This window comes from Oryzias latipes, chromosome 8 (genome assembly GCF_053564925.1).
Source record: "Oryzias latipes strain Hd-rR chromosome 8, Olatipes_Hd-rR_3.1".
Classification (NCBI taxonomy): Eukaryota; Metazoa; Chordata; class Actinopteri; order Beloniformes; family Adrianichthyidae; genus Oryzias; species Oryzias latipes.
The window spans coordinates 6,939,112-6,963,102 of NC_136244.1; the positions used below are offsets into that span (position 1 = coordinate 6,939,112).

Consider the following 23,991-nt stretch of genomic DNA (forward strand, 5'->3'; position numbering starts at 1 on the left):
ATCGTATTCAAATTTTTTAATACTAATACTCAAAAATGAAAAAGGAATCTTCATTGACAAATCTCAAACAGCTGTGCACATATTTTAAAATTAATTCTTTAACAACAAAAAACATAGAACATCAATGACAAATCTTTTATTTTTCTAGCTCAATTGCAACTTTAGTCCCGTTTATTGAAAATCTACATCTTTACCCAAAACAGATCAATTCTTGTTCTCCCAGGCCAGTTTCACCTTAGTTTGGTCAACAAGTAACTTCACATAATGAGTTGAAAAATGCTTAGTTGGAGTCACTGTCCATCATAGGTCTGTGATGAACCAATATTAAGCCAAGATGTAAGCAGGATGAATGCCATTTTTGTTGCAGCATAAAGTTAGGACGGGGATGTAAGGGACTGTAAGCTAGCATGAGAGAGTGTACACAGAGAGATGATGGGAATGGAAGACAGGCTTACTCTGTGACATCAGTGCCGCACACAATTTAGATGCAAATTTTTAATGAACTCCTGCCACTCTGCAGAAACTATGTCCTAAAACACGACACAGGTATTTTAAATTTTGAACGGCGTGATTGTAAGATCAAAAGATGATCGGAGTGGAACTTTAAGTGATGCCAAAATGACAAAGAAGTCCAATAAGGGGCTGTAAGACAAAATAGAAAATATTTTTATTTATACACATGATAAATTAATATTGATAGGTCAGTGTTATTGGTGCTTTGAGTGAGCAAGGTAGACATTTCTCACTGGAGTTGTTTTTGTTCACAGTGGAATGGAGCACGTCGTCTTGTTTCAAACGCATCCTCGGCTCAGCCCAAATCACAGAGACTAAATATCCTTCTTACATTATCAAGGGATTGACAGCAGTAAGTCGTGCAGCACTCATATGCAGTTGCCAGATTTACACACAAATTTGTGTTAGATTAATTTAAATTAGAGAAAACATTTGAACAGTTTTGCTTAAGTAAATGAATTATTAATGAAAACAATGTTTGAGTCCTTTGTCCTGGAAATGGCTTTAATACATGCTGCTAATTTGCTAGTCTTGTGCTTTTTACAATTCAGGGAGTGCATTACTTTGTAAGAGTGAGTGCCTACAATGTAAAAGGATGGGGTCCACCTCAGTGCTCTACTCCAGTCAGCGCTGCCCCTTCTAGTGAGTATTTTCACATGCAAAACATTTTATCCAAACTACTAAACTTGAGCTGGATGTGAATCCAAGAAGTGGATCCATACAGACTTCAAATTCAAACAGATGTGAAAAGTTCATGATGATGCATTGGTGAATATGTGGGTTTGATTCAATTATAATGTCATTATCCTACGATTTAAGAGCAAACGGCTGGCATATTAATAGGTATACAGTAAACCCTTGTTTTTCGCGGGGGTTACGTTCCAGAAAGAGCCTGTGATAGTCAAAAACCGTGAAGTAGAAACCTCTATTTTTTTTACAATTATGATACAATTAAATACTCTATTATACATTGAAAAGAAAGAACAAACCATTTTATAGGCTCAAGCATTTGTTTCACAAATCAAAGTACTTTAGAAACGTTTTTTAACAAATAACTTCTGTTCTGTACTGTCAAATAATAATTTTAATCATCAATGTGAACAGAAGGCGTCAAATCACGGAGATTAGCCCCGCCCACCGCGACCCGCGTAATTGGATTAAACGGGAGAAAATATAAAATGATGATTATGAAAAAATACAAAGTACAGTCGGACAAATAGTGACTCAGGTGTATTTAACTGCTCTAAATTCATACTGAGCCGCTGCATCCTGACGCCGCTCTGCAGATTTTCCTTCTTTTAAAGCCCACGGTGCAGCTGCAGGTGTGTTTGTTCGGGAGAAGAACATAGTGATCGGCAGTTGGTGTCGCTCTTTTTTCTTCTTCGCAAAAACATCCTTATACACCGACATTGCTTTAAGGCCCAAAGCGCTTTACACACAGATTTACACACTGATGGCGGCTCTGCAATCCTTTAGTTGAGGTGGACCGCTCTACCTCTGTACCACAGCATCCCTGTTTTTTTTGTTTTTCCTGAAAAAAAAATCAAACAACAAGCATTTAGTTTGAAGAACATTTTTTTTCTTAGAGTAGTAAAAAGCTACATCAACTTGTTTTTCACTGTAGTTTTTATTTCTTTAGGAGATTACTATTTTTAATTCAGTGTATTTAGCTTTGTTTATCAATTTTATTTTTTACATAATGTTTCTCCAGAAGCATATAGAGTTTATTGGCATTTTATTTCATTATTTGGAAATACCATCATTTGCACCAAAACATTTATTGTCATGTTAGTTCTAAAGAATAAATTATAGTACTTTCAAACCAACATTTTTCTTTATTTTCTACAACATTACGTTTGTGGATAATCTTTTTTATCAACTCACACAGCAAAAAACAGTGCAATTTTTTTTAAATTGATTTATTTATATGCATTAAAGTGAGGATTTGTGACTCTTTTTGCCTGTGCAGGCTGGAGAGAGTGTGTTGGTGTGAAGTCACAGTTCAGGAACCACGAGGGCCTCGTGAGAAAGTTGTTGGAAGATGCCAGAGAATCACAGTACAGAGGATATTGCATGGGTAACAAAAGATCGTACATGTGTTGCTACAGTTCTGCAAATATACATCCAGGGTTTGTTTCTAAAGCAGCTAAAACCACTTCAACAATTTCATAGAGTTTGAATAGTGAGTGCATTTAGCCAGATAAAGAGATTTTTTTTTGTTCAATCTAGGCTGATCCTCCTCTCTTCTATTCCACAGAGACCTCAAAGCCCCAGAGTCCCGGCAAGCGGCTGTCAGTTTCACGAGGCATCAAACAGCTGTTCCATTCTGCCACCAAGTTTGTTCGTCTTCTACAAAGGTAGCTCTCATCTGTCTTTCCTGTTCTCCTTGAGGTTATCGAGAAAAAGAACATTAAATGTGACGCAAATGTAGCAGCGAACACAACAAAGTACACGCCAGAACCCTGGCTTTTTGGTATCAGTTTTGAATAGAACATTAGTCACATAAGAGTTGCTGCTTCTTCGAGATGAATGTGGAGACATTTTCGAGGAAGATGATTGCTGAAATCAGTGTACCATTGCAAACGGCAAGTGGCTAGGAAATGCTTCTTCCTGCAGCTATTTATCAGATGCTCTGACAATGACAAACACCTTTTGAAGAAACAGTGGAAACGTCAACTTAAGCACAGCATTTTGGTACCTTGTTACCGAGTTAAAATGCTCTTTGGGAGGGATCATATAGACTATTCTGAGAGAAAATCTGTCAAATTCGTACAAATTTTCATCTCAGTTACGTGTGACTGACATTGATCTCTTCAGGGGTGTATACCTGGCGACTGTATTCTACCACAAAGACAGCGTCTTGGTGACAGCTGAAGATCAGATCCCGCTGGTGGAGATCCAGTGCTGCTCCACCTCCATCACTCAAGACTTCCTTTGGTTTGCTAAGGTGAATTGTCAGTTGAGACATGCTGATTCTCCAAATACCCTGCTGGTGACCTATTTTGAAGTGTTGCATGTGTCAGTCACCGCAAGTGAGAATGGATGCTGAACTCCAACTTGATGAACTCTTGCAGTTGTCCTGTGCGTGGCAGCAGGTGCCCTGGCTCCAGCAGGCTCTCTCCACCGCTCACTCATCTCCATCCTCCCTTCTTCAAAACAGGCACAACATTTTAAAAGCTGTTTCTCAGTTGCAGGTAGGAAGCTAACTTGCTTATGTCCATGATAAATAGCTTCAGAATGTTGTAATTGTTATTTAAATGACCTCTTTACATCCTTTCCACTCCACCAACATATTTTCCATTTGTCTGACTTAATCAGCCTGTTTACTCTGAGTTTATGCATTGATGTGGCTTATTATTGGGATTCTAAAGCTATATTTGTCTGACCTGTTAACCTTTTATTTCTATTTTCATTTTCTATATTCACATGCAAACATGTTGAATTATCTTTTGTTTTACAGAAATTCTCAGTTGACACTTCTCTTGTGGGTCTTTGTTGTGACAATAAGCCTGTTTTTTAAATAGGGCGTCCAGCTTTTTTCTGCCTTATTAATACTTTATTGGAAAAAAAATCAAAGAATTGGTTATTGATTTTAGAAAGAAGAAATTAAAAATTGAGCAAATACAGATGTTTTGACTGATATAAATCCTATCAAGATGTATCTTCTTGGAAAATAAAGGTGGTACTGCTTTAGAACAGTGTTTTAAATTTCCTTTTTTACTCAATTTTAGTTATTAAGACCCACTTGAGGAAAATTGTGTTTTGGGGTGTTTTTAACCTTTTCTTGTAGTTTTTTTTTCTCATTATGAAGCACATACTTAAAATAATTTGAGATTAAAACTGTGTGACTGATTATTTCTTTATTAAAATCGTTTTGGATCAGGAGCAGATGAAAAAATGCCATTTGAAAAAGGTTTCATTTGTGATTTAGAAAGTGAAACGGGCGGGCCAAAGTCTCCCTGCTCCGCTCATTTCTGATGCATCCACTTGCAGACGGAAGGATCCATGAACATTTTTGTTTTCCTCATCTGAGCTGGCATCCATCTCAAAACTGTCCGATATTGCTCGCCATTTTTGTTGCACAGCTAATGTTAGGTTGGGGGTGTGAGGAGCTGTAAGCTAGTGGGAGAGAGTATAAACAAAGGGATGATGGGAAATGAAGGCAGGTTTATTCTGCACCACAACTTGGAGAAAAATTTCTGATGAACTCCTGCTGCTCTGCAGAAACTATGTCCTAGAAAAAACACAGATTTTTTTTATTTGGCCTAAATATGTCAGAATCATAATTAAAAGACCCCTGGGAACACTTTTAAAATAGATCAAAAGATGATTGGAGTGGGACTTTAAGATATTCATAATTAGAAAAGTGTAAGCTCTGTTTAGCTGGGAGTGCTGTTAGGGTGTCAAAGATGAAAACACTGAGTCTTCAGGTTTATTTATTTGTTGTTCTACCTATGAGATTAGTTGCTCTTTGAGGGCCGTCCATTGCACAATTTTTGTAAAGAACATAATTTTTTTCATTGAGCTCTTCTGAATATCTTGTGTTTCTTTCCCCCTATGGTTGGTAAGATTTAAGTCACAGTATTTATTCTTTTTTGACCTGTTGCTAAGCAGTTATGTTGTAGTTTATTTTTATCCTTTTCTTTTTGTCATTTCTCCTACAGCTACTGTTTTATTTTTATCTTAATCAGGTTTAAATCTGATTTTAGCACATCAGTTTCTCATTGTGGGGATTAAATAAGTATTAATTCTTTTATCTATTCTTGTTCTGCTGTCAGAGTTCGCTTGGAACGATGGACCTGGGTCAGTTGTACTACGAACCACTAAAAGACAGACAGGGCAACATACTACTAGTGACTCTAAAGGGATTTCCAAATCCTCCCAGGTGAGAAACACTGATGTGTCACAGTAGTGTTTTGTAGACATTTTGAATACCCAGAGAGAAAACCCCATCCTTTAAAAAAGAAATGGAGTAGCAAATAATTCATTCCATTAACTCAAATTGCTCATATTTGTTGTAAACATGTTGTCTCCTCCTGCAACTCTTCCACCAATCTCTTTGGTGCCCTGCTGATGTAAAGTATTTTTTTATTTTTTGATGCTCTTTATTTGTTATACTGTTTATAGGTGTGACACATTGTTATCTCTATGCACAGAACAACAGACAAACAAGGTCTGTGTACACATTGATTGCTGTAAACAACAATGCAACACTCGCAAAGGCAGGCTGGTTTCAGAGGAGAGCGATTTCCCACTAACTTCTATGCAAATTATATTTTTTATATGTATTGAATCATCAACTTAAAGTTTTATAAACACAATTTGCTGGATACGTAATTCTACATTATATATATAATATTTTCTTAGCATTTCATTTTTAATAAGACTTTGAAAGGCGGCAATTGTTTTTGTATTTACAGTTTCTTTGTACAGACTATTCCATGTGTTAGTCCATATAACTTAAAATGTTTTTTTTTCCGTCTGTCACCTTCTGTGTGGTACAAATAACCTTTTGATGTCAACTAAAAACACACTTCTGGATTATCTTCATAAAAACAAGAAGTTGTGGTCTTTCTAAATAGCACAGTGGAGGTGCTCACAAACTAAACCCAGTATCGGTGTAGCGGTCCCCGGTGGCCTAACTGGACAATCACAGATTTCCTGACATCAGAAGTTCAGATGGCCTCTGGAAGAAAGATGAAGGTTTTACTATCAGACAAAGCAACCAAGATTTTTACATTTAGATTCAAATTGCAAATATACAAAGAAGGATGTTTAGCTCAAACTCTCTGGGGTTTTATACAGGCTGAAAAGTTAAAGTAGAAACTTAAATAAATGCCTTAGTAATAGATTCTTTTGTTAAATGCTTATCTCACTTCTAATGCAAATTTTGTATTTTAAATGACAAAAACATTCATTTTTTATGAGAAAACGAATCTTATTTAACAAATCTGCATTGCTGTGCTGAAACGGTAAAATGTGAACTTAAAAGTCTTTTGAAAGTCTTAGACTTGAATAAAGGTTAAAAACCCTGCACATAAGGCTTTCTGCCTTTCAACAAATCAATGTTTCATGAAAGTTTTCCTCATGTTTTCACTGTTTTTTTGGCATCTATGAAGGAACCATGGCATCATGGACACACATGTATTGTTCATGCTGCAGGGAAGCTTGAAAACTTCAGTTTCGAATGGGTTTTGACTGAGCAGCTGATTCCTCTCTGTGACGTTGTGCGGTCTGCTTTGTGGCGGAGTGGTTGTATATTCTCAACACTTCCACTTTCCTGTAAAATGGAACAGCCAAACTTCCGACTGGAATGACGTTTCCTGGAACGTCTGAGTGCCAGTTCTGTCACTTTATCCCTCTTGAAACTTGTCAGAAAGACCTGTGTGGTTTTGCAAATGTTGGTACATGGATTCACTTTGTCTTGGCGTTAAATTTTATATGAAAACATTTTAAATTTTCACTCACTCACTTGTCTAGAGTTTCACAAGCTGATTAGTCAGTTGTTTTTTTGTCATGCCCCATAAATTATGAATAAAATCCCCCAGATTTAATATTCCCCCCTCCTGCCACACTTCCCTGCTTGTTAATTAATCAGTCGATGTGTCTGTTCTTTGAAATCACACATGGATGACATTGTGGGGTTGCTAAATGACTGAGTGACAGTATTTTTTGCTTTAGTGCCCCTAACCCCCCCCTTCATTGGACGCCTCTGTCTCAACTGGAAAAGAACCGCAGCAGAACTCCTCTGCTGCCCGAGCCCACAGCCATTGACATGCTGTGTGAGCAGCTCAAGGTGACAAACATTCACAAACCCATCTTGTTGCTTGTCTTGAACCCATAGATACGAAAATATGCAAGAACTTTAACACTTTTAAGACCTAGATATTGCAATTTTTCTGTGTGCTCCACAGGAGAAACTGTCCTTCCACAGACACAGCATCCAGTGGGCTCCTCCTGGTCTGTATGTGGGCATCTTGAAGCTGTGCAGCTCAGTAGAGCAGATCAGAGTGCTGGTGCCTCAGAGGATACCTAATCTACTCTGCCACACACGGGTCAGACACAACGCCCACGTGACCAGGTAACAAAGTAAAGCACTTTAGTGATTCCTAAAGTAGGATCAAATTATAATCAAAATGTGATACTTGTTAGATAAATGGTGTAAAATTATATACCTTAATTACTGTCCAAAGCACTTTTTGCACACACACATTCACACACAGTTGGGGTGTCCTGTTCAAGGACATTTTGACAAATGGGTAAAGTGGGAAGTGAACCTCCAACCTTCTGATCAGAAGCCGTCTGCTCTACCTCTGCTCAAAAACCCCCCACTCCTGGATGAATGTGGGATACGCTAGGCTGATGCTTGTGCTTTTCCATTCCCTGTGTGACAGAGAGGAGTGGGAGTGGCTCCAGAGTCATGTTTACACAGCACAGAGCGGTGGCGTTCAGAACCTGTTGAGCGATGAAGAGGAGAGCTTTGCGGAGAACGGCGCTCTGATGGACTTTGTCAGGTGTCTGAGATCAGCCGTCACACTTCTCCTGACAAAGCTCAACATCCCCCTCTACAGGGTAAAGAGAGCCGAGACGTGACGCCTCTGGGCACATCGCTGTGCAATAAAACCTGAGCACCTTCACTAGAAAGAAATATTCCTCCATGTTTGTAAAGCTCTGCACATTTCTCCATGCTGTCTTGCCGGCAGGCGTATCAGTATGGCGTCTACACCCGGGAGCTGCTGCAGTTTGATGAAAAGTTGTCCATGCTACTGCTCCTGCCTCCCAGTGAGGACTTCAGTTCAAGTTATTGGCCTCTAGTGGGGACCAAGGAGCCCGGTCTCACCATGCCTCTTCAGATCTTTGAGCTGGGTAAGGGGGGAATGTAATTACACCCTGTTTGGCTCCTCTGTGGGGCTCCTCTGAACCTCAAAGACAGCTAAAATATCTCTTTTTGTGTATGAAAGTCATTATTACAGGGGAAAAAGGAAAAGCCATCTCCTCACATCACAAATAAAAATAATTAGTTTTAAAAACATCAAATGAAATCAAAGTATCACATCTTAACCATTTTGATGAATAAGTTCTACAAAGCAAACGGGGAAACAGCAGAGAAGCTCCTTTGATGTGTTTATTGCAACACTGATCCATTTTTTAATCCAAGGAGTTTTATTTTTATTTTTTAAATTGGACACTGACTGTGCAATTAAAGAGTATTCATGAGTTCTGGGGATTTGATGTACCGATTCCTTGTCTGACTCAATAACCAGTTCACTTCTGGACCTACGAGCGGGATTTCCTCAGCCAGTACTGCCAGGCCTGGGTGAGGCTGGAGCTGGACTCTCACCTGGCTCAGCAGGCCCTGCGGGAGGCGCTGGACACCAAGGAAGTGCAGGAAGCTCGAGAGCGGCTGAACAATGTCACAGATCTTTCCCAAGTAAATACACTTTCAAAACTATTAGGGAAAAAGAATACTTATTTCAAAAGAACTTGTAGAAAACTAGTAATCAAAGAGGATGTTTGATCTGAGTTGACACGCTTTTCTATTATTCTCGGTTCTTTAGCGTCTAGAAGTGGTGTGGAGGGATGCCCGCTGGATAATGGACTGTCTGCAGTGTGTCCGGTCCAAGCAGTGGGTGGGGGCCGTGCCCCTTGGTCTGGTGATGGGAGGTGACCCCCCACCCTGTCCTGAAGGTGAGGAAGAGAGTTTGACATCCCGGCTGACGTGGCCTCGTCGGATCCAAGCTCAAAGATCCATCACAGGTAGAGTAACCGTACATGTGTAGGTACACATTTTTACAGCATAAATCATCCACCGATATGTTCTGCTCACTGTTTGCCTTTACAGTCACCAAGGTTTGCTCTTATTAGCAAAACTCAGAGTGGGACTTCAAAATAATTCAAATGAATTGTAAACAACTTTTTAAAAAACAACTTTTTAAAATTAAGATTTTAGATTTAAAATTAAAAACAAAGATGCATGAAGTTGGTAGTAGAGGGAATTATGATTATGCCAAATTGGCATCATAAAGACAAAAGTTTGACTCCCATGTTTTAGGGAACCAAATTCAACTTATAATCTGTCTTTTTCGACATTGGTCTTTCAGTATCCACTTGCCAAACTTGTATGTAATGACGGTATAGATGGTGGTTTCTGTCATAAAAGTTCAAACATGAAGCTGCAGTTAACCCTTGTTTTCTGGGTTCAAATATTGCAATAGAATTCCCTGCTTAGCTAAGTTGATGATCAGTTATTAATAACACAATTTGCTAAGGAAGGAAGGAAGGAAGGAAGGAAGGAAGAGGAAGGAAGGAAGGAAGGAAGGAAGGAAGGAAGGAAGGAAGGAAGGAAGGAAGGAAGGAAGGAAGGAAGGAAGGAAGGAAGGAAGGAAGGAAGGAAGGAAGGAAGGAAGGAAGGAAGCAAGCCATCAGGGTGCCAAAGTGCTTTACAATAAAAAAGAGCAATTGAAATAAATATTTTAAATTGAGCATATGAAGAACAGAAATAAAAAACAAAAGCACAAAATTACATTGATTTAAAAGTTTGGTCATTTTAATCTCTAAATTTTGGTCCTTAAACTTATTTCTCAGAAATCATTAGCTTTGAGCTCCATCGCTTTTCTGATGCATTTTACAAGTGAAAACTGCTGTTGCAAGGAAGCAGAAGAAAGTTTTAGGGCCATGCAAATTGTTCTGAGAAATGATCACAAAGGTTTTCTGACAGAAAATGCTCAAAGTCCTTTTTCCACCTTTAACCTTCTGTTTCTTGTTGTAGATACATCCTACGGTGGGCCTCCACGCCACAATGGCACAGCCTCTGAGGCAGGAATCCCAGCTGTTCCTGGGGATGCTGCTCTGGTGCTGATGGAAGGGGTTGTAAAGGGAGGTTACCCAGTAGACACAGAGTCGGGTTTGGAGCTTGCTGCTGTCCCGCAGCTGGAAACTGGATACTCCCTTCTGGACATGCAGGGGTCTTACAGCAGCAGCTTTCCCTCCAGCATCACTGACGTCCTTCAGCCCATGGAGATGGCAGAGTTGGTGGACATTTTACCTGCTCTGAGCCTCATCAAGGATGAAGACAATGCCTCATCTACCCCATCTGTGATGGATGTGTTGGAGAGTTTTGGTCTGGGGATTGGGGAAAACAGCACCTCCTTTAACTTTGGGGGTTCAGACTTGAATGATCAGGAGGGAGGCCTGAGCAGCGACTCCAGTTTGAGTGAGACCTGCTCCGAGAGTACAGTGTTGCAGGAGAAAGAAGTGATAACCGCCTCTAAAAATGAAACATCATATCGGAGCGCGGACTTTCCTCCAGAGGCTGCAGAGACACAAGCTCCAAGTAAAGGAACATTTCTAACGAGGAACCAGGTGGAGTGGGACAAACCTTCAAACAGTTCATCATGATGTTAACTTAAATGCCTGCATGACTCAACTTTTTCTGGTTTAAATCATCTGCAGGGCATGGTTAATTAAACCCTACTTAACTCATGTGTTTCTTTTCTTCATGGAGTGAAAAGTTGAAAATCGAATGACAACTAGGTGCAGCCCTAAGACATCCTTACAGACAAATATATTATGAAATGAGGGGAAACGACTAGTTTTGCACATATCTGTGTTTATTTGTTGTTGGTTTTTATATAATGCAGCTAACTAGGTCTTTTAAGATGAAGATAAGCTAAAGTAGATACGGTTGCTTAAAAATCTGCTCACTACTGCAAAGAGTCCCTTTGCTGCTTCCTTGTGCTGTAACAAACTCATCAAAATCCCATTTCTATCTAATAAAAGTTCATTTTTCAGTCTGGTCTATATGTGAGTTACTAAAGGATGATGACTGGTGCACCTGTGTCGGTTTGATTAGCTGTCAGCAACAGTCAGGCTTCATGGATAAAATGTGGATGCTGCAAGAAAACTTCACTCTGTTTAGACGTTTGCTTCATCCCCCTGCTCTGAATCGTCATGCTCCCTGGGGGACTCGTACATCTCAAAGGGTCCGCAGAGAAAATTCTGAAGGAGGGAGCTTCAGAGATGCAGGAATATTTTACAGCAATGCCCAAAATATCTGAAAATATGAAAGCTTAGTCTTTTTTTCTGAGGGCATTAGTACAAAAAGAGGCATGTTGACAGACAAAAATGAAAATAAGAAGAGCAAAATGGTTCAAAATCCATTCATCTTCTGAATCCCTTTCAGATTTATGGGAGCCTGACCTTATGACTGTTAGGCAAAGGTGGGGTACACCCTGGAGAGGTTCCCAGTCTGAGACAGGTTTACACAACCACTACAAAAGGCCAAAGCTCAACATTCTATAATTTAAAAAACAAAACTCAAAATGTAAACTACACTGAATGTTCAGTTTTGTTGCCAAAACACAATTGATATAGTTTACAGTAGCTTCACATTGTGTGAAATAATTACTTTATTTTTTTTTAGCTTGTAAAACATAATGTTAAACATTTTCGCTAACGCTGCAGATTTCTTAGATTTTTGTGTTTTGTTTTGTTTTATTTTGGTGACAGATTTTTAGAGTTTGATTGTTTGGAGGCCAAATGCAGCTCTTTTTACTTTTTTTGGAATTTGGATGTAATAGGGGTAAAATGACTAATCGAATAATTGATGAATCAACCAGATTCCTCAACCAGATTGACTTGTCAGAGGTGAGTTGTTTATCAAATTGACCTATACCATTTTAAAATCATTTCAACATGAAAAAAGTCTATTATAATTGATTTTGGATTAAAAAAACATTTGGATTGAGACACAGTACATGTATTTTACTGTAATGTAAAAATGCACAAGTCCATCGAAGCGGACAACACACATGTGATGCTGCAAAACATTATCAAGCCATTATTCCAGTCCAAGGTGTGGAAACACTTTTTTTTCCTCTTTTTTTCTTCTTCCGTCTCTTCTAACTTGTTCTGTCCAACAACTGAGCAAACAGATTAGAGCTGAAAGCCTTTTGCGTTGGAGAGGTTTTACTATCACAAAAAGAGGTTATAGAACTTTAGAAGCCAGAGTTGCATTAACCCCTTTTTGTTGTATTTTTTTTATTTATTCGTTATATTTAGTGTGTGTGGGGAGGGAGAGGGAAAGAATGTGTGTGTGTGGGGGGGAGTAAAAGGAAGAAAGGTGAAAAGGTGGGGGACACAAGCACTGATTTGGATAAGTTATTATTTTAAGCTGTAACAATTATACCAGATCTGCTGGAAAGACAAATATTACATCAAAGGTGAAAATCTGGCACGAAGATGAGCGGAAAATATCTGTCCATCAATACACTGTGGGCTAGGAGGAGGGATGAAGCAGACAGGGGGCAGTGTGCACGTGCACGTGGGGGTGGAGATACATGCATGCTGCCGACGTGAACCGTGTGTTCATAAAGGGAGCCAGATCCTACCCAGCCAGACCAGCCAGACCAGGAGAGGGGAGGAGAGCCCCCCAGGCCAGGAGCCCCCCCAGCATCCGGACCCAGGCAGACCGGGGGGGGGGGGGGGGGGGACCGCCCACCCAACCAGCTAGGGGCAGAGAACGCCCCCCTACAGGGGCCCCCCAACGCCCAGAGGCATACGCGAACCCGGCGTCCGGCCCCCAGGGCACAGGACAGGAGCGCTTAGCCGTACCAGGCGGCAGCCATGGGGGCCACCGGGCGCCGGACACCGAGACAAGGGCCAAGGACGAAGCCAGGGCCCTCAGAACCCATGAGCCGCCCACCACCCGACCGGCGCCCCGTCTCCGCAAGCCAGCCCCGGCACGCGACCTGAGCAACCCAGAGATCGCCACGCACCCACAGCCACCCCCCATAACCCTACACACTACAACCCCCCCTCCCCCCCCCCTCCCCCCGCCATAATATCTGAGCCCCCCTCCCCAACCCTCTAGTGCACTCCTCTCTGTGATGGGGAGGGAAAGCCCCAGAGGGTCCCAGCGAGCCAGCCCCGAGGTCCGTCCCACCCATGCACTCACGCACACATACTCAAAATCATCTGGTTACCCCCCCACCCCCCGCCGCCACGCAGTAACCTCCCCCCCCCCAGCCGATCGACCCCCAGCGCCGTATGCCCGACCATCACCGCAGCCGACAGGATACCCATAAACAAAGTGTGGAAACACTTTGAATAAAGACATGTAACCATACAGTGGGGTAGAATGTTCTAATAATGTTCTGTTTACATTATTTTGATGTGGAAAAACAACAGTGGGCTAAACTATATTAAACTAAAGTGTAAATGCATTTGTCATTAATTCTTGTTTATTTCTTTGTTTGTAGACATATTCAATTTACACTTGATTATCTTGAAAGAAATACAAGGAATCTGTAAATTTTTACCAAGCCGAAAGAGAAACAACAACACTGTTCAGTATCCAGGTATTTATCTCTGAGTCACACTGGTTGAATTTTTGGCTAAAGATGTTCTGGATCCATTTTAGGTCAGCGAATCGGATCGTTCAAAATGAACTGACTGTAAATCCTTCTGTCATCCACAAATTATGAAATGAAACAAATCATAATTTAAATGAATCGTTACATGCCTGATATATGAACATATTTTTACTGTTGTTTGTTACAAAAATATATTTTGTGTGTGAATTTTAAGCGTCTTAGCCCTTGTGCTATCTTAGATGACCCCACCCTACATTGACGTGTTCTCCCTACCTTGACAAAGGTGGATAAAGGTGGAAAGATATTATGTAATCCATGGACACCAGTGAAGATCACAAATCATTGAAGATGACCCAACTCCCAATGTTAAAGTGCCTAGGATAGCACAAGGGTTACTTCAGCAGAATAACTGTTGAATTGTGGAGGAAGAAAGAAAATTACAATTATATAAAACAATTTACATTTTGCTTCAATTGAAGAGAAAAAGATCATAAATAAGAAGATCAGCTCTGTGGTCACCATCCGTGTCTTTGGAGAAAACAGTTTCTCTTCAGAGCCTCATCACACTGACTTACAGGAGTCCCAGCAGGCGGTCCAAACAGCCAAAGTCAAAGAACTGAGGGAGAGATCATTTCTCAGCTGGAACAGCTGCTCTTTCAGAAAGAAAGGTTTTCACAGGGCCAAAGAAGAAAGTCAAACACAGGAGGGTCAAACTGAACAATCTGACCTCCAAAGCATTCTGGGAAAGTGTTCAGGAGAAACTTTGTGAAATGCAACAAGAAATAAATCTGGCTTCCAGATGGAGTGAGATGAGAAAGCGAAAAAGACTGCACAGTTACAAAGGAGATTTCCATTCCAAGAAAGCTTTAAGAAGAAATCACAGCAGTGACAGAGGAGAAAAGACACAGAGAAGAGATCCTGGAGCCCAAGGACAAGCTTGGTCCCCAGAAGGACACGGTAATAAAAAGAGACATCCAGAGCAAGAGCAGAGCATTCAGCTTCAAGGAATGCAGACACATCTTTTATCCTACAATAATGTTTCTTGTGACTTTAGAGCTTAGAATAAAAAACAAAAAGAAACAATTTTCTTGTTTCAGAAGCTCAACAAGAGAAATAAAAAAATCAAGAAGCAACTGAAAACCGCCACAGCTGATAATGAACTCTTCTGTCTTCTTGAAGGAACTGAAAAAAAGTCTAACGTTTAAAGCAACATTACATTTCAGATTCTCCAGTATGCTCAACAACTATGTACAAAAAATCCACTACAAAACTAGTTTTACTGTGTACAAAAACATCTGATTTAGTTAATGTTGGCTTGATTGTTGACTTGCAGCCCAACAACAGAACTGTTTCATGCAGAGAAGATAGAACAAACAAAAAAACTTCAAAGATTTATTTTTAAGAAGCAATTTAATGTTTTACAGTTAAATTTCACCTCTTACAAAAAAATCAATGTTATATTGATCCATGCAGCTAAAGAACTTTCATCAACCAGAAATTAGGAATCATTGACATTTGTGGTTGCTGCTTCAGAGACAGTTGATCACAATCAGGTGAAGAAAATGCCAGACTGCTGGAGTTCCAAGTTTTCAGAGCATTTGGTTTAAACAATTAAATGCATTGGTCAATGATTACTTAAAAAGATAACACATATTCCTGATCTTATTTGATTTAAAAAATATATTTAGAGTGTAAATGAAATTTTAGTGATGGGGGAACTTTTTTGAAAAACTGCCCTTTATAGAAAAACAATTGTATTTCATAGTTATTAGATTAGATTAGATTAGATTAGATTAGATTAGATTTGTTTATTAATCCTACGAATGGGAAATTTCCTTGTCACAGTAGCATGGAGTTTGGCACAAGTATGTACAGACAGTAATTAACAAATTAACATTTTTGAAAGAATATATACAAAAATAACAGTGTTCTGAAAAAATTAAACGGGGAAAGAGATTTGCGAGAACATAGAGTCATGTTTCCATTTTTGGAAAGCCCAGCAGCCTTTTTTTAATACCTTTTAATTATCAATTACGTAATTTCAATGAAATTAAATAAAACATTTTCCAAATGTTAAACATACATATGTAACTCACAACCGTTCATTATAAAAGCCAACGAACTAAGACAGAAAAATTACAAGTACCGGTACTGATTTGCGTCTCGCAGACTTTACTGACCTCTAGTGGTCAATGTTATAAACTACAAGACCACAACAACGATGTTAAATAATCTAAAAAATATGTAACAATTTATCCATCATAAAACATTTCTCTTAGGGTTTTTTTATGTTATTTTTTGTCGCATTTCTTTTTAATTAATTTTTTTAACGGCTTTATAAGGTGCGTCATCCATGCAGTGTGGCTCCTTGGACAGCAGCTGCGCATTCATGCGCTCTGAGCTTTGCTAGATTTGCAATCATTTTAACGCACAGAGGCATATCTGAACATATAGAATTCATAGACGGAGTTTCCTCCACCTGAAAATCAAAAATCAACATAAGTCAGAGTTTTTTTTTCTAACAGGATGTCCTCTGTAACTGCTGAGTCACCTGAAGGTATGTTACGCAGCAGCTTTTCAGCTATGAAATAATCATCCATTCTTAAATGCACTGAAAGAATTGTGCTAAAATATAAAAACACAAACACACTTAATTCGGAATTTGAGCGTTTCTTTTGAAAATCTGTTTAGTTGGTGAAATAGTTGTAAAGCTTTGACATAAATGCACCCTTTCTGAATGTTTCGTACAGTCAGTGAAGCATCAGCATTCACAGAAGATGCTGAACCACTGAGGATCATTCTACTGGGCAGGACAGGCACGGGCAGAAGCTCTTCAGGGAACACCATCCTGGGCAGATCTGCATTCTGGGTGGAGGCTTCTCCTCGCTCCATCACCTTGAGGTGCAGAAGACAGACTGGGGAAGCAGGTGGGCGAACTGTGTCCGTCATCGACACCCCTGGGTTCCTCCACACTCACCTGTCTCCTGAAGAAGTGATGTCAGAGGTGGGCCTGTGCGTCTCCCTGTACCCTCCAGGACCTCACGTCTTCTTGGTGACTCTGCAGGTTGGAAGGTTTACTCAGCAGGAAATAGAGACCTTTGAATGGATAAAGTCCAGGTTTGGGCCGGAAGTCTTCAGGTTCACCGTTGTGCTGTTCACTTGGGGGGACCATCTGCAGGGAAAAAGTATTGAGGACTTCCTGGAGGAGAGTCAGGAGCTCCAGGAGTTTGTGAACAGCTGCTATGGAGGGTACCACATCTTTGATAATAGTGAGACAATGGATGCCTCTCAAGTCACTAAGCTTTTGAAGAAGATAGACAAAGTTGTGGCGGAGACTGAAGGTTTCTACAACATTGAGATGTTTAATGAAGCTGAGAGGACCTTAAAGGATGCACAGGTGAAAATCCTGGGAGGACGACACAGAGTGGCGTCATCTCCAAAAACAGATGAGCACGACGCAGACTATGAGAAGAGGAAAAAAGAGGAAGAGGAGGCTAGGAAGAGAGAGGAGCGGCTCTTCTGGTGTGAGCTGGTGTCCGCGCTAGGAAGAGGTGCTGCGGAGGGGGCGGGGTTAACAGGGAAGGACAAAGGAAAGGCGGGAAAGAAGGTGAAGGTGATGGAGAAGGCAGCAGCTCTGGCTGCATCCCCGCTTTCCATCAAGTCTGCAGCCAAGGTGGTGGGAGGAGCAGTGAGAGAAGGAAGTAAAGTGATAGTAAAGCACAAAAAAACCTTTTTGCACTGATACCTTCCAGAGAACAAACTTCACAACACATGTGGAAGAAAAAAATAACTTGACAGTTTTTTTTATTTAGTTTTAACACAGAGTCTACAAATCTGTACATCAGCACTTTAAAGAGAATGCTGTGAAAATACAACAGACTTGTGTGCGAGATTTGCACGAAGATGAATCTGCTTCAGATCCCAGAAAAAAAAAAACAGAACGAAAAAAAGTTAAATTTCAGGCATTTTATGTTATAATAAAGGAGTGCAATTTGAGTTACTGCAATGAACACATTTGTGTCTTGAAGAGCTTCCCGTAATGCTAGTTTCTAATCCCTATTGACCCGAAAAAAAACAATTAAGTGAAGATACCATGACCAATAGAATAAACTAAAACACACAAACTTTGGCTCTATAAATTGGAAAGATATTTAGCCCTTTTCTTTAATCCCACAAACAACACAAAAGAAGATGAAAAAATACAAACACTTGGCAAAAAGGACAGAAGTTATTGCATCCAATACACTTGTTTTTTGGGGGATGATAGAAAATGATGAGAAGACATGTTCCCAAAGTGTAATATTTGTTAGGATTGTGAGGCAGTAACCTCTGAGAGATGCACCCTGATCCCTTTTTTTAAGGGAAAACAGTGGATTTGAGCGATGGACCGGAGTGCAGAACTCAGAAGCTGACTTCAGGTGGGTTTGTACAGTTCAAAGCTGTCAATAAAAACCAATTTAAAGTCCTCCCATGGAGCCACAGAAACACATTTTCCACGCAGTTACTTTTTGTGCATGTGTGACATGTTTGCAATTACGTCTGATGAACAAATTAAAAATGCACACGGAACTTAGAGTAAACGCTGTTAACGCCTCACATTCAGTACCGATCCGAATGAGTGATCTTCAGTCCGTTTGTGAGTTCTAAAGAGCTCAGGTCCTGAACGGAGGCAGGCACAGGTGGGGCTACGATACAGACGAGGGGCTTAAACTGGCATCGGCAGCGTCATCTTTCCTCTTCCTCGGAGCACTGTGGACAGACAGATGCTTTACGTGAAAAAAACATCGTGCATCGTGGAGAAGTCTTAAAAAATTCACAAATACAAACGTGGCATCTTTTATCAACGACACTCACCCTTTGTGACATAAAGATAGAAGAAGTCGATGTAGAAAATGGTCTGCACCACGCCGGACACCACAGCGATCTGGTCAAAGAAGCCCTCGGTGTGGTAACGCCACACCCAGTTAGCTATGTAGAGCGCTCTATAGAGGCCCAGGAAGAACAGATAGTGTGTGGTGATAGACTCCGCCTCTCCGGTCTTAGTGATCATAAAGAGCTGTGGCATTATGGCGACTGACTCCAGGAAGATGGAGAAGGTCCACAAGATCTGGGGAAAATCAAAAGAAGACGCACGTAAATGAAATGGAAACTTCAATCGGAATAGATGAAAGGTCTTGGCTTTTCTGCCTTGTTACCTCAAGCGGGGTGAAAGCGTAATTCTCCAGGAAGGACAGCCCGATGACTGGCACCAACAGGAACTCCAGCCGGAAAGAGTCGTTCTCTGAATTGAAGGTGTTCTTGAAGCGCACATAAATCAGGTAGACTGTGGCATAGGACAAAGCCAGAAACACCACCTAGAGAAAACAAAGATCAAGATGAGACTTCCAAGGCAGTATTTGCATTGATACTCAATCCTGTTGAGAACTGGAATAACTGGAGTGAACATAAGGATTTTGGGTTGGATTTCAAACCAAATAGTCGTTAAAGATTCACTCTGATGAAAATTGTGTTTTTAACATGTTCTTTTTTCATTATGGAAAACATATGTAACGGTAATTAAGCTTAAAATTGGATTTCTGAGTATTTCTTTATTTAAATTGTTGTGAATTAGGAGCAGACGAAAAAATACTGTTTGAAAAAGATTGTATTTGTGACGCATCACAGTAGTAGGTTTAGGGGCTGTCATCTGGACTTGATGACAAATTCTGAATTTGTCAATTCTGAATTGACAAAGCCTCTTTGTTTTCCTCGTCTGACCTCACATCTGGATCTCAACCATACGCCTGGATAGCTGCAATATTACTCGCCATTTTTGCTGCACCTGTAATGTTAGGTCGGGTGTCTGAGGAACTGTAAGCTTGTAAACACAGCATGTAAACAGATAGGTGATGGGAAGAGTGAATTTTTAATGAAAACTACTGCCGCTCTGCAGAAACGATGTCCTAGAAAGCCACAGGTTTTTTGATTTTGGCTAAAAAAAAAAAGGCAAAAATTACTGTTAAAAGACCACTGGGAACGGCTTTACAGTCAATCAAAAGATGATCAGAGTGGGACTTAAGCACAAAACAAATGTAAGGATCTACCAAATATGGGAATTTGTGTGAGAATTATTTTCAGATCTTTTGAGACATAGAAATTAAAGCTCATTTCACTGCAATAAATGCAAAAGTAGAAGCAAATCCCCTTATCTTTAGCTAGGTCACATTAAAATTGCATTTCCCATACAGCTGGTGAGCTTGTTGTCTAGGTTAGTGGGTTAGAGATCCGTCAGCACAAATTCAACCAACTGGTTCCTATTTTCAAGACAGCTTGTGTGTTTTGGTCGATTAGCGAGCATTTAAAAGGCGTTTTCAATCAACATGCTGTAGATTTGTGAAACCATGAGTGGCAGATCTTCGTACCTTCATGATTGTATTGTAGGGGGAAATGAAGATCGTAAACAGATCAAGATATCGGGTGGTAAATACAATGGCAAACAGCACCTGTGACTTCCCAGAGATACCTGCAGGGGAAAAAAAAACAAAAAAAACACACGGGGATGGATCAATGCTTGTGCAGATGCAGCCTGATGGCAAAACAAATGTTCATGATCATTTCAAAGCAAATATAGAAAGTGATTAAAGTTGAACAGGAATGGTGAGGTGGCTATTGCACCCTTCTGCACTGCCACGTAGCTCTCACTTATGAAAACGGATCACAATGTAAATAAACCACAAGTCAACAACAAACACTCCTCTGTCTGTGCTTCCCCTATTGCTGAGCTTTGCAGGGTTTAGATATTGCATGCATATTACTGTGTATATGTATATTTAGTGAGTCTCCTGCAAAGACAGAGCTGCTAAAGTTTGGACCCTGTGTGTGTGTGTGTGTGTTAGCTTACCAGCGCAGGACCTGGACCTCCATATCTTCAGTAACAGGATGATAATAGCCACCAAATGGGACACGTCACCCGCAAGACGAAAAACATTCATGCTGCTGTTTTATGTATTTCGTCTCAAAAATAAATTAACTTAAAAAAAACAACCTCCACGGGCCTTCTTCACAGACTTCCCAATTCTTGACCAGCCAAGGAAATAAAAAAGCCAAACAACGAACGAACGAGCTGGAGCTTAGTTTGTTTGAGGTTTCTACAATGCACCAAAACTCAACGGCATCGCGAAACGGATGTAGCTGCTGGGAGTAGCTAGGGGTGCGCCTTCAAACGAATGAAACTTCTGCAGAAATTCACGCATAAACTCATCTATTCCTGCATAGCGGTCCCAAACGGAGGCTCACGGAGGAGGTGACGTGGCTGTCAAGTTAGCAAGAGTTAGCGAGATCGTGACACAACAACTCTACTTCCGGTTGTAGTTTCAGATTTACCCGTTGATTAAAGTCGATTTGCAGACTTCTTTTGAGAGTCTAATGCAATGAAAGTAGTTCATACCTCAAATATTGTCATGGGTTTTGACAATAATCTGATAAACACATACTTTAAGGGGAAAATTCGACTTTGAAAGAAGCTATGCTTTTATTTTGAAGGTTAGGAGAAAGATTGATTACTGAGTTTAGGAGTGACCCTTGACACCCCGGAAGACGTAGCTGCAGGGCATTTGGGACATGTAAAGTCTTTGGTTTAGCAGTAGGAGGAGACAGACAACAGGAAATGTGTGGATTTAGCATCACAACCTTTTCCTTGTATTCACCCATTCTGTCACCCATTGACTTTCTGTGTCTTTTTTCTTCTGTACAATTTGTGGACGTCCATAACTCTCAAAGACCCACTCCAATTATCGTTTGAGCGATTGTAAAAGGATTCCTTTAATCGTCTTTTGTTTATGATTATGCTGAGTTTAACCAGAAAGGGTTCCTAGGTGTGAATGTGTGAGTGTGTGTGGGAGTGATTGTGTGCCCTGGGGCAGCCTGGTAACCTGTCCAAGGAGTACCCTGTCGCTGCCCAAGAGATGCTGGGTCAGACTCCAGCAACCCGGAGGTTAATAAAAGGTTAATAAATGGATGGATGGATGGATGATTCAAAAAACTGTGTCCTTTTTTGAGCAGCAGGGAAAACTAGTATGCTTCTCCCTTTCCGTTGCAGAGTGGAGCAGGGAGCTTGTGACCTTGTGACCCACCCAGCTGTACATCACAACTAGAATCTTTTTTTAATGCATTTTTTTTCATCTGGTCCTAATTCACAATATAATTTATAAAATACTCAGAAATGTGATTTTGAGCTAAAGGATCTATGTAAATGTTCTCTTTCATCCAAAAAACGCAATAAGGAACACATTAAAAACTGGAATTGGAATAGGTCTTTATAACCTCTTCACAATTATGGCATGATTCCTTTGAATCAAATGATTTAAACCTATGAGCAATTTTTAATTACTGGATTTCATTTTAGTTTAACTAATTTTTACAGAGTTTTTTTTTGGTATATTCATTATCAGTGTCATCTAAAATCTAAAAGTTCTTCCTAAGAAAACAGGTAAATAAATAACAAAGTAACACACAAGAAGAAGAGACTACATTTTTTTTTTTGTTAGTTAAACTTTTGCTCCAACATTGGACCAAAGGTTGAGTAGCAGACTGAGAGCAGAACACCTGTGCTGTTGAGGATAGAGGACATCCTTTGGATGCTGTGAGTGTGAGCTGAGGAAAAGGTTATGAAGCTTAATCTGACATTCAGGCCTGATTAGAGGGTATTAATACACAGTCTGGAGAGTTTGTCTATGTGCTCAGCTTCTCCTCAGATGCTGGAAAAGTTTGATGCAGAAGCATCTATGTGTGAATGTTCTATAGGAATGCTTTTCTTTTTTAAATAATTCACTTCATCCTGGAAAGGCTCACATAAATCCTATGAATCACAAGTACTATTTTCTTTGTCTGTGTCTGATGATTTTTCAATTACTCTTCTTTATTGTCAAAGTTTATGTTGGATTAACTGCTGAGTTTGAATCGAAGTTCATTTGCTCTATTTGGAGAAAGAGCGAAATCATTTGGGAATCACTGCTGATGTGCCTAATTATGCAAAAGAAGCAGGTGGTGAAAGTCAGAACATAAAATCAAGAACAGCTGTATTTAAAGATAAATTAATCTGCAACAGTAAATTTGTGATGTATACTTTTCATGCCATAAATTGTGTATTAGTTTTAAGTCAGCAATCCCAGGCTATGTGTGCAGTACAGATGTTTTTATTTTCACATTTCAGGTATCCCAAAATCTTTCAGCCAGTCTACATTTTTAAGGGGTGACAATAGTGACAGTTCTGTCTGATGACATGCTGTGAACCAAACTGACAACAGAAAGAGAAGGACAGTTTTCTCAGGAGATTAGAAAGAAATTCCTAAAAGCAACTGAGAGACCTTGAAATTTGACACAATGTAGAATAAAAACTTTGCTGTTCATTTTCGTTTAAAAACTGCAGCTTTTGGACACATCAAATCTACATTTCTTGCTGCCCTTCAGGGCTCGCCACAATTAATCATCTGACTCTACCTACCCTTCTCCTTTGTCTCCTCCTCACTCATGCCAACCTTATTTCCTTCTTCATTACATCCATAAACCTGCTCTTTGATGTTTGGTCTCCCAAACATCTACCATGATCTGTTCCTCTGATGGATTCATTCCTGATCCTATCCATCCTGGTCACTCCCAAAGTGAAGCTTAACATCTGCCTCCAGCTTCTGAACCAACAACATGGCTGCTCTCACCACAGTGTTCTACACCTTTCCTTCCTTCTTCTTGTCTTTGGTCACACATCACACCTGAAACACCTTCCTTCTTCTGTTCCAACCTGCTTACAGACATCTCCTCATCTCTTTCCCACCCTCTGTCTCTCCGGACTGCTGACCCTATTCCTAAAGTTCTCCACCTTTTCATTCATCTCTGCTCCTAGCAACCTCACTGTTTTCTGCACCTACATCACTCACCTTTCCATAGCAAGCCTCCACTTCTAAATGTTCCTCCACCTGCACCCTGTTCTTACTACAGATCACAATGTCATCTGCAGACATCACGATCCAGAGATTCCTGTCTAACTTTATTTGCCAGTCTGCCCATCACCATAGCAAACAAGAAGAAGCTCAAAGTCCCACCTCCACCTTAAACCACTCTGTCACAACTA

General features: G+C 40.2%; 3 protein-coding genes across 4 annotated transcripts in view; 2 read left to right on the forward strand and 1 right to left on the reverse strand.

Annotated features, from left to right (window-relative positions):
• LOC105354628 (ankyrin repeat and fibronectin type-III domain-containing protein 1) overlaps window positions 1-11,303 on the forward strand; it is a 31,748-nt gene extending 20,445 nt beyond the window's left edge. For both annotated transcript variants that reach the window (XM_078951366.1, XM_011478512.4), the window contains exons 6-19: window positions 768-865; window positions 1,065-1,155; window positions 2,483-2,590; window positions 2,771-2,870; window positions 3,331-3,460; window positions 3,588-3,707; window positions 5,292-5,398; window positions 7,195-7,309; window positions 7,428-7,594; window positions 7,908-8,085; window positions 8,217-8,379; window positions 8,778-8,944; window positions 9,072-9,270; window positions 10,283-11,303. In XM_078951366.1, coding sequence (XP_078807492.1) covers window positions 768-865; window positions 1,065-1,155; window positions 2,483-2,590; window positions 2,771-2,870; window positions 3,331-3,460; window positions 3,588-3,707; window positions 5,292-5,398; window positions 7,195-7,309; window positions 7,428-7,594; window positions 7,908-8,085; window positions 8,217-8,379; window positions 8,778-8,944; window positions 9,072-9,270; window positions 10,283-10,911 — 2,372 coding nt within the window. In that variant the 3' untranslated portion in view covers window positions 10,912-11,303. The remainder of the gene's footprint in view (window positions 1-767; window positions 866-1,064; window positions 1,156-2,482; window positions 2,591-2,770; window positions 2,871-3,330; window positions 3,461-3,587; window positions 3,708-5,291; window positions 5,399-7,194; window positions 7,310-7,427; window positions 7,595-7,907; window positions 8,086-8,216; window positions 8,380-8,777; window positions 8,945-9,071; window positions 9,271-10,282) is intronic.
• A 4,964-nt stretch (window positions 11,304-16,267) lies between these two features.
• Window positions 16,268-17,964, forward strand: LOC101172583 (GTPase IMAP family member 7). Its single transcript, XM_011478699.4, has 2 exons — window positions 16,268-16,443; window positions 16,637-17,964. Exons 1-2 carry the CDS (start codon window positions 16,413-16,415, stop codon window positions 17,626-17,628), a joined length of 1,023 nt encoding a protein of 340 aa, XP_011477001.2. The 5' UTR covers window positions 16,268-16,412; the 3' UTR covers window positions 17,629-17,964.
• Window positions 17,674-21,193, reverse strand: kdelr3 (KDEL endoplasmic reticulum protein retention receptor 3). Its single transcript, XM_004071797.5, has 5 exons — window positions 20,767-21,193; window positions 20,288-20,388; window positions 19,082-19,240; window positions 18,741-18,993; window positions 17,674-18,635 (listed from the first exon to the last, which is right to left on the reverse strand). Exons 1-5 carry the CDS (start codon window positions 20,855-20,857, stop codon window positions 18,592-18,594), a joined length of 648 nt encoding a protein of 215 aa, XP_004071845.1. The 5' UTR covers window positions 20,858-21,193; the 3' UTR covers window positions 17,674-18,591.
• Between the last annotated feature and the right edge of the window lie 2,798 nt (window positions 21,194-23,991).

Excerpts from the sequence above, each read along its gene's own strand:
- LOC101172583 (XM_011478699.4), top strand. The coding sequence starts at position 16,413 with ATGTCCTCTGTAACTGCTGAGTCACCTGAAG. Across the intron at positions 16,444-16,636 it reads AACTGCTGAGTCACCTGAAG|TCAGTGAAGCATCAGCATTC; the intron begins GTATGTTACGCA and ends TGTTTCGTACAG.
- kdelr3 (XM_004071797.5), bottom strand. The coding sequence starts at position 20,857 with ATGAATGTTTTTCGTCTTGCGGGTGACGTGTCCCATTTGGTGGCTATT. Across the intron at positions 20,389-20,766 it reads GAGGTCCAGGTCCTGCGCTG|GTATCTCTGGGAAGTCACAG; the intron begins GTAAGCTAACAC and ends TTTCCCCTGCAG. Across the intron at positions 19,241-20,287 it reads CCTACAATACAATCATGAAG|GTGGTGTTTCTGGCTTTGTC; the intron begins GTACGAAGATCT and ends TGTTTTCTCTAG.